The sequence below is a fragment of the Hyaena hyaena genome, unplaced genomic scaffold (assembly GCF_003009895.1).
Source record: "Hyaena hyaena isolate Hyena2069 unplaced genomic scaffold, ASM300989v1 scaffold_37, whole genome shotgun sequence".
NCBI classification, from domain to species: domain Eukaryota; kingdom Metazoa; phylum Chordata; class Mammalia; order Carnivora; family Hyaenidae; genus Hyaena; species Hyaena hyaena.
In genome coordinates, this window is record NW_024080669.1 from 1623825 (window position 1) to 1639342 (window position 15518).

At 38.7% G+C, this 15518-nt stretch overlaps 1 protein-coding gene and 1 pseudogene across 1 annotated transcript in view; one reads left to right on the forward strand and one right to left on the reverse strand.

Moving 5' to 3' along the window:
* CBL (Cbl proto-oncogene) overlaps positions 1–15518 on the reverse strand; it is an 82517-nt gene that overhangs the window by 52839 nt on the left and 14160 nt on the right. The window contains exon 2 of the mRNA XM_039229318.1: positions 6152–6399. Coding sequence (XP_039085249.1) covers positions 6152–6399 — 248 coding nt within the window. The remainder of the gene's footprint in view (positions 1–6151; positions 6400–15518) is intronic.
* Positions 2919–3626, forward strand: LOC120229985 (annotated as a pseudogene).

The following is a 15518-nucleotide window of genomic DNA, read 5'->3' on the forward strand; positions in this document are numbered from 1 at the left end:
ATCCATAAAGAAGAAGTAGTAAAATTTTCTCTATTTGCAGATGATATGATCTTGTTTGTAGAAAATCCTAAGGAATCCACTAAACAACTACTAGAATCAATAAATGAGTCCTGCAGAGTTGCAGGATATAAAATCAATGCACAAAAATCAATTGTGCTCTATAAACCAGCAATAAAGTATCCAAAAGTGAAATCAGAAGAGCAATTCCATTTATAATAGCATCAGAAAGAATAAAATACTTAGGAACAAATTAAGCCAAGGTAAAAAACTTGTACACTAGAAACTGTAAAACAATGTTCAAAGACTTAAAAAAAGCCTAAATACATGGAAAAATAGCCCATGTTCATAGACTGGAAGACTTAGTATTGTTAAGATAAGAAAACTTCCCAAATTGATCTACCAGTCCAATGCAATTCCTATCAAAATTATAGCCACTTTTTGTAGAAATTGATGAGCTGATCCTAAAACCCATAAAGAATCTCAAGGCACCTCAAATAACCAAAACAATCTTGAAAAAGAAGAACAAAGAACAAAGAACAAAGCACACTTCCTGATTTCAAAGCTTTACTACAAAGCTACAGTAATCGAGATGGTGTAGGTACTGGCATAAGGAAAGACATATACCCAAAGGAAAGAACAGAAAGAATCCAGAAATAAACCTTTGTACATATGGTAAATTGACTTTTGACAAGTGCATCAAGCCAATTCAATGGGAAAGAGTGCTCTTTTAATTTTTTTTTAACATTTATTTATTTTTGAGAGACAGAGCACCAGCAGGAGAGGGGCAGAGAGAGAGGGAGACATAGAATCCGAAGCAGGCTCCAGGCTCTGAGCGGTCAGTACAGAGCCGTACATGGGGCTCAAACCTACAAACCATGAGATCACGACCTGAGCCAAAGTCAGATGTTCAACTGACCAAGTGCCCCAGGAAGAGTGTTCCTTTCAATAAACAGTGCTGGCACCAAAGGATACCCACATGCAAAAGGATAACGTTGGACCCTTACCTTTAGACCATATACAAAAGTTAACTCAAAATAATCACAGGCATAGTCTTCATGACATTGGACTAGGCAATGGTATCCTAGCCTTGATATCAAAAGCACCAGTAACCAGAGAAAAAATCGTGGCATCAAAATCAAAATCTTTTGTACTTCAACTGATACCAACAAGAAAGTAAAAAACAACCCACAGAATGGGAATAAAACCTAGTAAATCATATATCTGATAAGGGTCTAGTATCCAGAATATGTAAAGAACACTTAGAACTCAACGATATAAAGGAAAATAACCTAAAATGGGCAAAGGATTTGAATAGACATTCCTCCAAAGAAGATATACAAATGGCCAATAAACACATGCAAACGTGCTCACATTATTACTCATTAGGGAAATGCAAATCAAAACCACAATGATACCTACTGCATACCTAGTAGGATGGCTATAATCAGAAACAAAAACAATAACAAGTCTTGGTGAGAAACTGAAACCCTTATATGTCGTTGGAGGAATATAAAATGCTGCTGTGGTAAACAGTCATGTAGTTCCTCAATAAGTTAAAAATAAAGGGTGCCTGGGTGTCTCAGATGGTTGAGCAATCGACTCTTGATTTTGGCTCAGGATCTCAGTCATGAGATGACCAAGTTTCATGAAGCTTCATGGAACCTGAGGCTAGGCTTAGAGCCTGTTGAAGATCATCTCTCTCCCTCCTCCTCTCTCCTGCCTAGTGCACTTTCTTTCTCTCAGAAAGGTTAAACACAGAATTACCATATGACTCAGCAATTCCGCTCTCAGGCATTTATCCAAGAGAACTGAAAACACAGAGCCACACAACGACTCGTACACAGATGTTCACAGCAGCATTATTCATTACAGTCAGTGGAAACAACAAAGATGTCTGTAATCAGAATGTGGTATATCCATGCAGATTATTATTTAGCCATTAAAAAGGAATGAAGTACTGACTCACACTGTAACATGAATGAGTTGTGAAAACACGTGCTATGAAAGCCAAACAAAAAAGGCCACCGTGTTACAGGACTCCACCTATGTGAAACATCTAAAACAGACAAATCTTCAGAGATAGAAAGGACTGTGATGGTCACGGGGGCTCAGAGCAGGAGTGGGGAATGGAGAGTGACTGCTAACGAGTATGGTGTTTCTTGCTGAGAGCACAGAAACACTCTGAAATCAGAAAGTGGGGACATTACACAATTTTGTGAACACACTAAAAAACCACTGAATTACATTATTTATAAGGGTGAATTTTATATCAGGCTCTGCACTGACAGTGCAGAGCTTGCTTGAGATTCCCTCGCCCTCACGCTTTCTCTTTCAAAATAAACAAACTTTAAAAAATAAAAAACTGATTAAGGAGGAGTGCCTGGGTAGCTCAGTCTGAGCATCTGACTTCGGTTCAGGTCATGATCTCACAGTTTGTGAGTCCAAGACCCATATTAGGCTCATTGCTGTCAGCGCAGAGCCCACTTTGGATCCTCTGTTCCCCACCTTCTCTCTGCCTTTCCCTCACTTGTGCTCTGTCTCACTCGTGATCTTTGTCTCTCTTAAACTAAAAAAACAAAACAACAACAACAAAAAACAACCAAAAAACTGATTAGGAAAAAAAGCCTTTAAGGAACCAAAATACAGATCACAAAGATCATACAATAAAGTCATTTCCCTTTGTTTAAAAAAAATATTTTGAATCTTAACTGAAATTTATTTATTCTCACTTTACATATAACTTGTACAAACCTTGCTGTATTAAGCCTATAGTGTATTAAAAACTTCATATTATGGGAATAAAATTGATACAGACAGGCATGCTGACAGTAAAGTTTAAAAAATGGCAAAAGAGGGCCCTCCATGAGAGCCTGTTTGTGCTTAGTGTCCTGTGCACATGCTTTGCAGGCAACGGCGCCATGTGTCTGACTTCCAGCAGACAAGCTGAATGGGTCGCAGCAGCAGTTACTTTTGCTGCCAGTACAGCTGTGACTGGGAATCTAGCTCACAAAAGGTTTTACAGTAAAGATCATCCAACAAGGGGCACCTGGGTAGTTCAAGTTGGTTAAGCATATGATTTCAGCTCAAGGTCATGATTTCATAGTTCGTGGATTCGAGCCCTGCACTGGGATCTAGAGCTCAGTGCCTGGAGCCTGCTTCAGATTCTGTTGTCTCCCTCTCGCTCTGCTCTGCCCCTCCCCTGCTCATGCTCTCAGTCCCTCTCTCTCTCTCTCTCTCAAAAATAAACAAACATTAAAAACAAGATCATCCTTGGGGAGAGGGGAAACTGGGTGATGGGCCTGGAGGAGGGCACTTGTTGGGTTGAGCACTGGGTGTTATATGGAAACCAACTTGACAATAAACTATATTTTTAAAAAATCTGCAAACCTATTGATCCTTAAAAAAAAAAATCATCCAACAAATCTATGGTGAACCCTCACATCTGGAAAGACAACCCCAAGGCAGTACATGCATGTGTCTGACACTGAGGATTTGGGAGATAAAAGCTGCATACTGACATTGCTGGAGGCCCACCAGGGTCCCATTCTGGGATGGAGTCACACAAATACAACGAAGAGACTGCAGACAACGTGGGACCTCTGATCATTTAGAGAAAGGAAACTTAAATGGACAGGTTTGATGCTTCAAACCAACTCATCATGATGTTACCTGACTGCTTAATGAGAATGACTACCACTTATGTCTAATTCGCCTCCCCTGGGTTCTGGATGGGGTATACTGCCAACTGCAGCTTTCGTATTCACAGCATTTGCCTTACTTGTTGAACCATCCCGATGCACAGTTTAAACACAAAAAGGAAAAAGGAAAAACCTCATCCCTGTGGGTTAAAAAAAAAATTGCAAAAGAACTTGAAAACAATAGTATGAGGCCATTCAGTCAGGACAAATTGGTCTGTAAACTTCATTAGAATCTGGCTGTATCACTAATACTCAGCCTCATACAGTAAGCTATGTTTATAATAATGAAAATAAGGAAGATGATTAAAATTAGAGCTAATACACTTATCACTTTCATTGTGCCAATCACTGTCCTAAGTTCTCAACCTTTACTCAGTCAGTAACTCCAACAACCCTACAAAGAAAGTACTACTATTATCTCATTTTACAGATGAAGAAACTGAGAGATCAAAGAGCTAAGTGGTAAAGTTCAGATTTAAACACAGGCTTCAGAGTCTATCCTCTTAACTATTACACGATACTGCCTCTCAGAGATGAACAAGTCATTGTTTAAAAAAAAAAAAAGAAAAAAGAAAAAGTTAAATGATATTCAGTATGCTCTAAGACTGGAATATCTTAATTCTTATTTCACTATAACAGTGCTCTTTAAAAAAAAATCTTAAAAATCATGGCAGCCTATGTATGATCTAAAGGAGACCATCTGAAGTAAAAGAACACTTACTGACTTCAACCTGTACCCCCAGCTTATTTTCCCCAATTCTAGCTAAAGCAGACTGCTCACATTCCTTCAACATACAGAGCCTATGTTTTCATGCCCCTATGTTAAAGGCCTTTTCTTCATTTCCCCGACTAGAAAATTTCTACTTGCCCTTCTAAAACCTGGCTCAAATAACACTTCCTCGGTGCCGAATTCTCTGATGCTGCTGGGCAAAACTGTGTTCACACAGCGTTTTGTACATCTCTCTATTCAAGAATCTATCACAGTTCATCATAATTGAGAGCCTAACCCCCCTTTTCACCTCCTCCAATTAGAACCTAGTTCACTGTAAATGTTAAAATTAGATTTGAAAGTTCTGATATCTAATAAAGTAAAATTATTTTTTAAAAACTTAGCAATACAAAATCACCAGTCAGCTAAGGTCTACACAGTCAGGGTTTTATTTTAACAAAAGTCATCAGATTTAAATATTTAAAAGGAATAAAGTTCACTTTCACATAAACTAGAAGTTACAAAGGTTCCGACAGATTGAATTCCATCACCAGAAATCTTTTTAACAAGAAAAGACTGATACTCTGGACGAAACCTGAGCTATCCGTCACAGTAAAGTAATATGAATAATTAGGTGGGTAAAACTTTAAGTGAGAGATGAGGGTTCCCAGAGAGTCAAAGGAGTGGCAGGTAGGCTACCAGGATACCATTTACTAAGTTACTGCTTGAGTCACACGTGCTAACTTAATCTCATCTTTCCTAATTCATGTCACTCCTTGAAAGTAATTTACTACCTAAAAAGTTCTAGTAGAATTTACATTTTATTACTAGTTCTAGATGAGTTAATATTTCCAACTGGACCAAACCAAATACAACCATACCTACAATCAACCCATTTCTCTCCCAATACGTAATTTATAACTAGTAACATACATAAATACATATATATACATATATATACACACACACACATGTACATACAGTACATATATATAATATGGTATGTAATAAGTATAAAAGGGGTCTCTCAAATATTTATTGAGTTAACTGTTAATTCAATAGGAAAAGTTACCTATAAAAGAAATATTTCAGTTTTCTTTATTTAAAAAAGCTATCTGATTTTATTTTTATTTATTATCTCATATTTATGACTTCCCTAATATACTATAGCTCTGGCAAAATACACTCTACTCCCAACCTCAGCTGAACCTCAACCTTCTTTCAATCGCTTGCCTATCTACAAACTTTCATGATCTTCATCATCTCTAAGGGACCTACTGCCTCCAACTCATCTTCATGACTATTAGTCACTGACTGTTCAGAGATAAACAAATCTATCAAAGGTAGGGATGGCTCAATATCCTCCAAGACAACCTTTTATATAAAACACACCTTTAGGGGCACCTGGGTGGCTCAGTTGGTTAAGCATCTAAGTTCGGCTCAGGTCATGATCTCAGAGTTTGGGAGTTCAAGCCCCACGCTGGGCTCTGTGCTGAGCGTCTGGAGCCTGCTTTGGATTCTGGGTCTCCGTCTCTCTCTCTCGGCCCCTTCCCTGCTCACACTGTCTCTCTCTCAAAAATAAACATTGAAATAATAACAAAAAATAACAAAACATACCTTTAAATCAAATATCAACTTTGCAGTCTCGTTGACATAAAATTAATATTAATTCAACTACTTCTATGTGTTACCCATTCAGGCAGTCACAGGCCTGAATAAATATTTGTGTAGTATTTGTCATTACCTAGGCTGAGAATTCTCCTCATACATTCTTTCTTTTCCCTCCTTGAAGAGGCTTATGGTCTGCTTAGTTTTCTTCATCAAATTCTCCATGAACACCCTAAAATACTCATTTTCTCCAAGTGTCTCCATCTTCCCCTCATATCTTGACAAGATAGTGCGCAGGTGCTGGTAGGTATCTGGCAGCAGGTCTAAGATATAAGGTGGGCTATTCTTTAGCGCCAGCTTTGGGTTCTGACACAACCGCACCACCTGCAACAAATGGAAAAGAAGGGCTATTACTGGGAGGATCTTAAGGACAATTTCCTTTTTCAAGTTAAAAAAAAGAAGTTACAAAATATGTGTTCGACTGCAGAAATATAAAAAAAAATTGCACAAGACCATAAGAAATGATCTGTAATACCCCTGCCCAAGGGCAATTATTTTCCATTTTTAGTGCTTCCCCTAGAAGGGTGGGTTCTTAAAACCATGCAAGAGACTAATGGTTCAGAAATTACACAGCAGACAAGGGCCGCCTGGGTGGCTCAGTCGGCTGAGAGTTTGACTTCAGCTCAGGTCATGATCTCACGGTTCGTGGGTTTGAGCCCTGCGTCGGGCTCTGTGCTGACAGCTCAGAGCCTGGAGCCTGCTTTCGATTCTGTGTCTCCCTCTCTCTTTCCCCTCTCTCTCTAGTGCTTGGTCTGTCTCTCTCTCTCTCAAAAATAAAATTAAGCATCTGACTTCAGCTCAGGTCATGATCTCACGGTTCGTGGGTTCGAGCCCCGCATTGGGCTCTGTGCTGACAGCTAGCTCAGAGCCTGGAGCCTGTTTCAGATTTGTATCTCCCTCTCTCTCTCTCTCTCTGACCCTCCCCTGCTCATGTTCTCTCTCTCTGTCTCTCTCAGAAATAAATAAAAAACATTAAAACTTTTTTAAAAACAATAAAAAATGATTAAAATAAATAAATAAAGAAAAAACAAATTACATAGCAGACTAAATATTGCACGGGGGAGGGAGACATCACACCAAAAAGTGCTAGATGCAAGTTTGTTTTAAATGCACAGGTCACCTCACAACAGAATAAACAAAATTCCCAAAGGTAGAAATAAAATATGTGGCTACCCTGGGAAGTAATGCAGAGGCCAGAGTTTTACAACCACTAGGGTGAGGGCGCAGAGGGGTCCTGAACCCAGAAAAGCATGGAGTTGAAATGAGATACCATTCCTTGCCATATAAATGACCTCCAGAATTTGCCTGATAATTCTTTTTCCCATCTTCTACTTTCAACTTTTCTGAGTCCCGATGCTTTACATAGGTTTCTTTTAAAGAATACGTAGCTATATTTTTAAAACTCAATGTAACAATCTTTGTTTTTTAACTAGTGAGGTTAGTACATTTTATATTTGTTATAATGACTGATAAATTTGTATTTATTCCTACCATCTTATTTTGTACTTGCCATTTACATGGATTTTTCTGTGTCTGAGAAAGACAAATAAATTAGTGGAACAGAAAAGACCCACACATATACAGAGCCTTCACTTATCATAGAGGACTGGTCTTTTCCAAAAATAGTAGTGCAACAATTGGGTATCCATATAGAAAAACAATAAAGTCAAACTAAACCCTCACCTTACACTATAATAAAAAAGCAAAAAAAAAAAAAAACAAACAAACCCACCAAATAACTACATAGGTTATACACCTAACTGTGAAAGCCAGATCTATAAAGCTTGAAAAGACAATAGAAGAAAATCATCTTTCTTAAACAAGATAAAAAGCATTAACCACACCATACAAAAGATAATTAAATTCTACTTTATAAAAAACTTGCTTATCAAGATACCCTAACAAAGAGTAAGAACATATAATCAAAGAATATACTTGAAAAACATATGTCTAAATGTACATATATCCAAAATATACAGGTATACCTCAGAGATACTGTAGGTTCGATTCCAGACCACCACAATAAAGCACCTATCTCAATAAAATGAGTCAAATGAGTATTCTGGCTTCCCAGTACATACAAAAGTTACGTTTTTATACTATACTATATATAGTCCATTAAGAGTATAGGAGTATTAGGTCTTTAAAAATGTATATACTGGGGCACCTGGGTGGCTTGGTCAATTAAGCGTCCAACTTCAGCTCAGGTCATGATCTCACGGTTCGTGGGTTCGAGCCCCGCGTCGGGCTCTGTGCTGACAGCTAGCTCAGAGCCTGGAGCCTGCTTCGGATTCTGTCTCCCGCTCTCTCTGACCCTCCCCGGCTCACACTGTCTCTCTCTCTCTCTCAGAAATAAGTAAAAAATTGTTTAAAAAATAAAAATGTATATACCTTAATTAAAAATATTTTATTGCTAAAAAACGCCAACCATTATCTAAGCTTTTAGTGAGTTGTAAGCTTTCTGATGGTGGAGGGTCCTGACTCAATGCTGATGGCTGACTGATGAGGGTGGGTGTGGCTGCGGCAACTTCTTAAAATAAGACAACGGTGAAGTCAACTGCTCTGATGGACTCTTCCTTTCCTGAAGGAGTTCTCTGTACCATTAGAGGCTCTCTGAGAGCATTATACCCACAGTAGAAATTTTTTTCAAAATCTTTCAGTCCTCTCAAAGCCTTCCATTGGCTTTATCAATTAAGTTTATGTCATTCATATTCTAAATCCTCTGCTATCATTTCGACAGTCTTCACAGCATCTTCCCCAGAAGATTCCATCTCAAGAAATGACTTTCTTTGCTCCACTGTAAGATGGAACTCCCTCATCAGTTCGAGTTTGATCCTGAGATTGCAGTCATGCAGTCCCATCTTTGGGCTCCACTTCTGATTCTAGTTCTCGTTACTTCTATCACACCTGCAGCTACTTCCTGCCCTGAGGTCTTGAGCCCCTCAAAGTCTACAGGAGGGCTACAATCAACTTCTTCCAGACTCCTGCTAATGCTGATATTCTGACTTCCTCCCAGGAATCACCAATGTTTTTAATGTCATCTAGAATGGTAAATCCTTTCCAGGGGTTTTTAACGGACTTTGCCCAGATCCACAGAGGAATCATTATCTATGGCAGCCTTATGAAATGTATTTCGTTAAGCAGTGATTTGAAGATCCTTGATCCACGGGCTGCAGAATGGATGCGGTGTTAGCAGGCATGAAAACAACATGAACCTTTTACATCTCCATCAGACCTCCCAGGGGACTAAGTGCAATGTCAATGAGCAGTAATATTTTGAAATTATTTTTTACATATTTATTTTTGAGAGAGAAAACCCAAGTGGGGGGAGGGGCAGAGAGACAGGGAAACAGAATCTGAAGCAAGCTCCAGCTTGCTCAAGCTAACAGCTCAGAGCCCCATGTGGGGCTTGAACTCACTGAGATCATGACCTGAGCCAAAGTTAGATGCTTAACCGACCGAGGCGCCCCTGAAATATTTTTTTTCCTTTGAGCAGGTCTCACCAGTAGGCTTAAAATATTCAGTAAACCACATTGTAAACAGTTGTGCTATCATCCAGGCTTTGTTGTTCCATTTACAGAGCACAAGCAGAGTAGATTTAGCATCATTCTTAAGGGCCCTAGGATGTTGGAGTGGTAAATGAGCTGTGGCTTCAACTTAGTCACCAGCTGCATTAGCCCCTCAACAAGAGAGTCGGCCCGTCCTGTGAAGATTTGAGGCCAGACACGGATCTCTACCAACGAAAGTCCTAGATGGTATCTTCATCTGAACGAAGACTGTAGAAAACTTAAGTTTAATGTAGCCACCTTCACTATCTTAGCTAGATGTTCTGGAGAGCTCACTGCAGCTTCTACACCAGCACTTGCTGCTTCAACTTGCATTTCTGTTACAAGACAGTATAGCGTCTTCCCTTAAACCCCAAGAGCCAGCCTCTGCTAGCTTCAAACTTTTCTTCTGCAGCTTCCCCTCTCTTATACTTCACAAAATAGAAGACAGTCAGGACCTTGCTCTGGATTAGGCTTTGACTTAAGGGAATGTTGGGGCTGGTTTGGTCCTCTACCCAGACCCCTAAAAGTTTCTCCACATCTGCAGTACGGCTGTTTTGCTTTTATCATCTGTGTGTTCACTGGAGTAGCACTTTTAATTTCCTTCAAGAACTTTTCCTTTGCACTCAACTGGTGTAAGAGACATAGCTCTCAGCCTATCTCAGCTTTAGATGTGACTTCCTCACTAAGCTTAATCATTTCTAGGTTTTTGTTTAACTGAGAGGCATGCCACTCTTCCTTTTATCTGAACACTTAAGAGGCCACTGTAGGGTCAGTAAGTGGCCTAATTTCAATATTGTGTCTCAGGAAACAGGGAAGCCAAACGAGAGAGATGAGGAAACAGCTGGTCAATGGAGTAGTCAGAACACATACATTTATCAATTAAGTTCACCATTTTAGGAGTGCTTAGATGGCTCAGTACAGCACGCAACTTTTGATTTTAGGGTCATGAGTTCAAGCCCCACATTAGGCGCAGAGCTTTCTTAAAAAAAAAAAAAAAAAAAAAAAAGTTCACCATTTCACAAGGGTGTGGTTTGTGGTGCCCCAAAACAAGTAGAATAGTAACATCAAAGATCACCGTAACAAACATAAATGAGCAAGTCTGAAATACTGGGAGAATTTAGCATATGACAGAGACATAAAGTGAGCAAATGCTGTTGGAATAACGGAGTAGAAGGTTGCCAGATACCTTCAATTTGTTAAGAAAACAAAATGCACTATCTGCAAAGCACAATAAAACGAGGCACACCTGTAATTGCTACTGTGCCATTTCCTTTTTCCTCTCCTTCTGGAACTTCAATTACTTACACATAAAGACCTTTTCATCATATTCCGTATGTCCTTTACACTCTTCCATCTTCTCCATCCTTCTGCCTCTCAGTGCTTTAGCCTGAATTTTTTTCCTTTTACTTCACTAATTTTCTTTTCAGCTTTATCTATGCTGTTAAACCCATTCACTGAGTTCCTAATAACCAGTTCTTGTGCTTTTCAGTTTCAGAATTTCTAATTCATTATTTCAAATCTCAAAGTTACCAATTTTGTCTTTAATTCTTTTAACACATTAATCACAGATTTATTAAGTTCATGATTGATAATTCAAATATCTCTGCTTGTCCTACGGGGATGTTTCTACTGTCAATTTTTCCTCCTGGTTTCCAGTTGCATTTTGTCTTTTCATGTGCCTATTTTTTTTACTGAATGTTAGACACTGTATATATATAAAAAATTATAGAGTGGTATCTGAGTGGCCCAATCAGTTAAGTGTCCAACTCTTGATTTCAGTTTCAGCTCAGGTCATGATCCCACAGTTTGTGAGATCAAGTCCCACATCAAACTCTTCGCTGATAGTGCAGAACCTGCTGAGGACTCTCTCTCTCTCTCTCTCTCTCTCTCTCTCTCTCCCCCTTCCTCCCTCTCCCCCTCCCCCCCTCATGTGCACACTCACTCTGTCCCTCTCAAATAAACATTTTTTAAAAATTATAGAGACAACCTGAGGCCATCGGTGATGCTATTCAGAAAGGGTTTACTTTTGCTTTTGGCAGGCAAACAGGCTGGGGACATTAAGAATCCCAGACTATTTTCATGTAATCCAGAATTAAACAGATTGAAAAACTGGGTTTTAATCTCTTTAAAGACTAGTCTACTTCTGTTTCACCCTTACTCCTACAATTTAGGCCCTGAGGGACCCAACCCCAAAAAACCCAGAGTTTCCAGGGCCCTCTAACTTGGCAGGCTCTAATTCCAATTGTTTTTGTCCTCCCTGACATCCGAATTTTGAAAACTCTACTCAGCCTTTCAACTGTCACTTCCAGAATCAGCCTTGACCTTACGGGCAAGGCGGCCTCAAACGTCAGGCAAACTTCTCAGAGCTTTCCTTATCTTCCAGAACCTGGCCTCATAATTCCTTACTGTCTTCACAGCTGAGTGCCTTCTGGTTTTTCTAGTTATCAGCAATATAGTTGGTTGAAACTTACCTAACGTTGTCTACCAGTGGGAGAAGCAAAGTGTGACACCTTGCTTTTTATTTCACATTTAAAAACATCAATTTCTTCCTTGTGTCAACAAAAGCTCATTATAAACTTTTTTATGATGTCTAAATGATTCCATTCTATAGATATACTGTAACATATCTCAAACATCCCCCCTTTTAACATTTACATTGCTTTCAAGCCTTTACTGTTCCACGTACCACTGTGATGGACATCACTGGCCACGGTGCTCTTCTATACATTAGATTATTTCCTTAGGATAGATGCCCCAGAAGCGGAAACAAGAGGTCCATCTAGAATAACTATAAAATTCCCATTTAATAACTAATCATCAATGACTCTTCAAATGAGGAGTAAGACAATAAATTTTTAAAGCTAGGTATTTTATTCTCTGTATGCCATTTCCTGAACTCTTGAAAAAATAGTCCCATATAACAAACACAAGCTGCATCAACAAAAATATCTAATGTATGAATATTTTAACAGTGTTTTAGGAAGCTGCTCATCTCATCAAAGGTTTAAGCCAAAAGGGAACATAGCCAAGAAAAAAAAAGACTCTATATTCAGAAGACAACTATATTCTAAGTGCAAGAATTAAGAACTTATATCAATAAAAGTCTCCAATATACAAGTGTTATATTCCAAAACCTCATTTGTAAGTCAGTTGTTTATAATTCAGAATATATTTTTATAGTGTATTTATAATAAAATAACTACAATGATAGCTTCCTTAGGTTAGTCCACGGAGGGAGGTAGGGGAGTCTAACAATAAGACTAAGAGATCAAGACCCAGCAAAGACTACATGAGATATATAGCTAAAGATTTTTATTTTCAGAGAAAATTAGACATGATTTATAGAGAGAAAGAATCAGAAGAGAAAAAGATAAATGAAAAGCTAAGGTTTCTGGCAAGACAATAGGGAATTAGAGGCAACACAGTTAGAAACACTGAATACCATTAAAAGAAGGGTTACCTCCCCTTCCTCTCAAACAGAAGAAAGCCAGGGAGGGCAGGTTCAGAGATAAATTCAGAGATATTTATTTATTCAGAGATAAATTCAGCAGTAAGCTGAAGGCTGTTCCTGATGGTTTTGACTTTCCTCAGTGCACATATTCAACAAATATACGCCAAGCACTGGGATAAAGAAGTGCAAAGACAATATGCCTGGATCTGAGAGCAATCACGCAATAAACTATAAAAAAGAAATTTAAAAAAAAACAAGGTTCTAACACCTGAAACCATAAAACTCTCAGAAGAAAATACAGGTGGCAAGCTCCTTGACATTGGACTTGAGGATTTTTTGGATCAGACTCCAAAAGCAAGGGCAAAAAAGCAAAAATAAATGGTACAACATCAAACTAAAAAGTCTCTGCATAGCAAACGAAACCATCAACAAAATGAAAAAGGACTCTACTGAATGGAAGATATTTGCAAATCATTTATCTGATAAGGAGTTAACATGCAGAACATATGAAGAACGCTTGTAATTCAAAGTTTTTTTAAATCTTGGATTTTCACATGGGCAAAGGTCTCAACAGACATGTTTTCCAAGAAGACATACAGATGGCCAACAGGCACATGATCAACATCACTAATCATGAGGGAAATGCAAATCAATACCACAATGGCATATCACCGTATGCCTGTCAGCATGGCTAGTATCAAAAAGAAATAAGTGTTGGCAAGGATGGAGAGAAAAGGTAACCCTCATGCACTCTTGGTGGGAATGTAAATTGGTGCAGTCATTTGGAAAATACTAAGAAGGTTCCTTAAAAAATTAAAAATAGAGGGGTGCTTGGGTGGCTCAGTCAGTTGAGCACCCAACTCTTGGTTTCAGCACAGGTCATGATCTCATAGATCGAGAGTTCAAGGCCCACATCAGGCTTCGTGCTAACAGTGCAGAACCTGCTTGAGATTTTCTCTCTCTCTCTCTCCCTCCCTCCCATCTCTCTCTCTCTCAAAATAAACTTAAAAAAATTTTTTAATTATAAAAAAACTACCAGAAAATCCAATAATTCTACTTCCACAAAGTTGTCTGAGGAAAACAAACAATTAATTTGAAAAGATACATGTACCTCTATGCTCACTGCAGCATGATTTATGACAGCCAACATATGGAAACAATCTAAGTGTCCATCCATGGATGAATTGATAAAGAAGATCTGGTATGAGGGCACCTGGGAGGCTCAGTCAGTTAAGTGTCCAACTTTTGATTTAAGTTCTGGTCATGATCTCATGGTTCGCGTGATTGAGCCCTGCATCAGGCTCTGCATTGCCAATTGGGAATCTCTCTCTCTGCCCCTCCTGTGTTCGCACTCTTTCTCTCTCTCTCAAAATAAACAAACAAACATGTTTAAAAAATAAAATAAAAAAGTATAATTCTGAATTAAGAACTGAGAATACTATTCAGCCATAAGAAATAATAAAATCTCACCATCTCTGACAGCATGGATGGACCCTGAGGGTATTCTGCTGTGAAATAAGCCAAACAAAGAAAGACAAACACCATATGATTTCACTTACATGTAGGATCTAAATAATAAAACAAGCAAATAAAACTCACAAATACAGAGAACAAATTCACGGTTGCCAGAGGGGGGGCGGGATTTGGGAGGTCAGCAAAATGAGTGAAGAGAGTCAAAAAGCATAAACTTCAGTCATGGGAATGTAATGTACAGCTTGGTGACTATAGTCAATAATACTATCCTGCATACTTCAGAGTTGCTAAGAGTAAATCTCAAAAGTTCTCACTGTAAGAAAAAAATTTTGTGAGGACAGGTTTATAATTATGTATGGTGACAGATGGTAACTATTACTTATTGTGGTGATCAATGTATACAAATACAAAATTATTCATTATGTCATACACCTGAAACTAACAGAATGTTACATATCAATTATACTTCAATATAAAGAAAAATATCAGGGGTGCCTGGGTGGCTCAGTCAGTTAAGCATCCGGCTTCAGCTTCAGACTCTGTGATTCCCTCTCTCTGTTTCATGCACATGCGCGCTCGTGCACGCGCGCACACACACACCGCCTCCCGCTCACACTGTCTCTCTCACTCTCTCAAAAAAAAATATTTTAAAATTTTGAATAAAAAAGAAAAACATCACACTCTATGCAAAGAATTAGAGTAAGATAGTAAGAAAATATTGAACAACTCCAGCAGGCCAGTTAACAGGGAAAGCTTCTCTGAGATGAATCTGGACTAAAAGTTGAAATTACACGAAGGAGCTAGCCATGTAGCATCAGCAGAAGAGGAGCCCAGAGGGCGGATCATCTTTAGGTCCAAAAGCGGGAACAGGTCTGGACTTGTTTGAAGAATAAAAAGATCAGCGACTCTAAAATGGAGACAGCAAAGTGGAGAGAGCAAGAGAGAGATGTGGAATGGACAGGGAATTAACA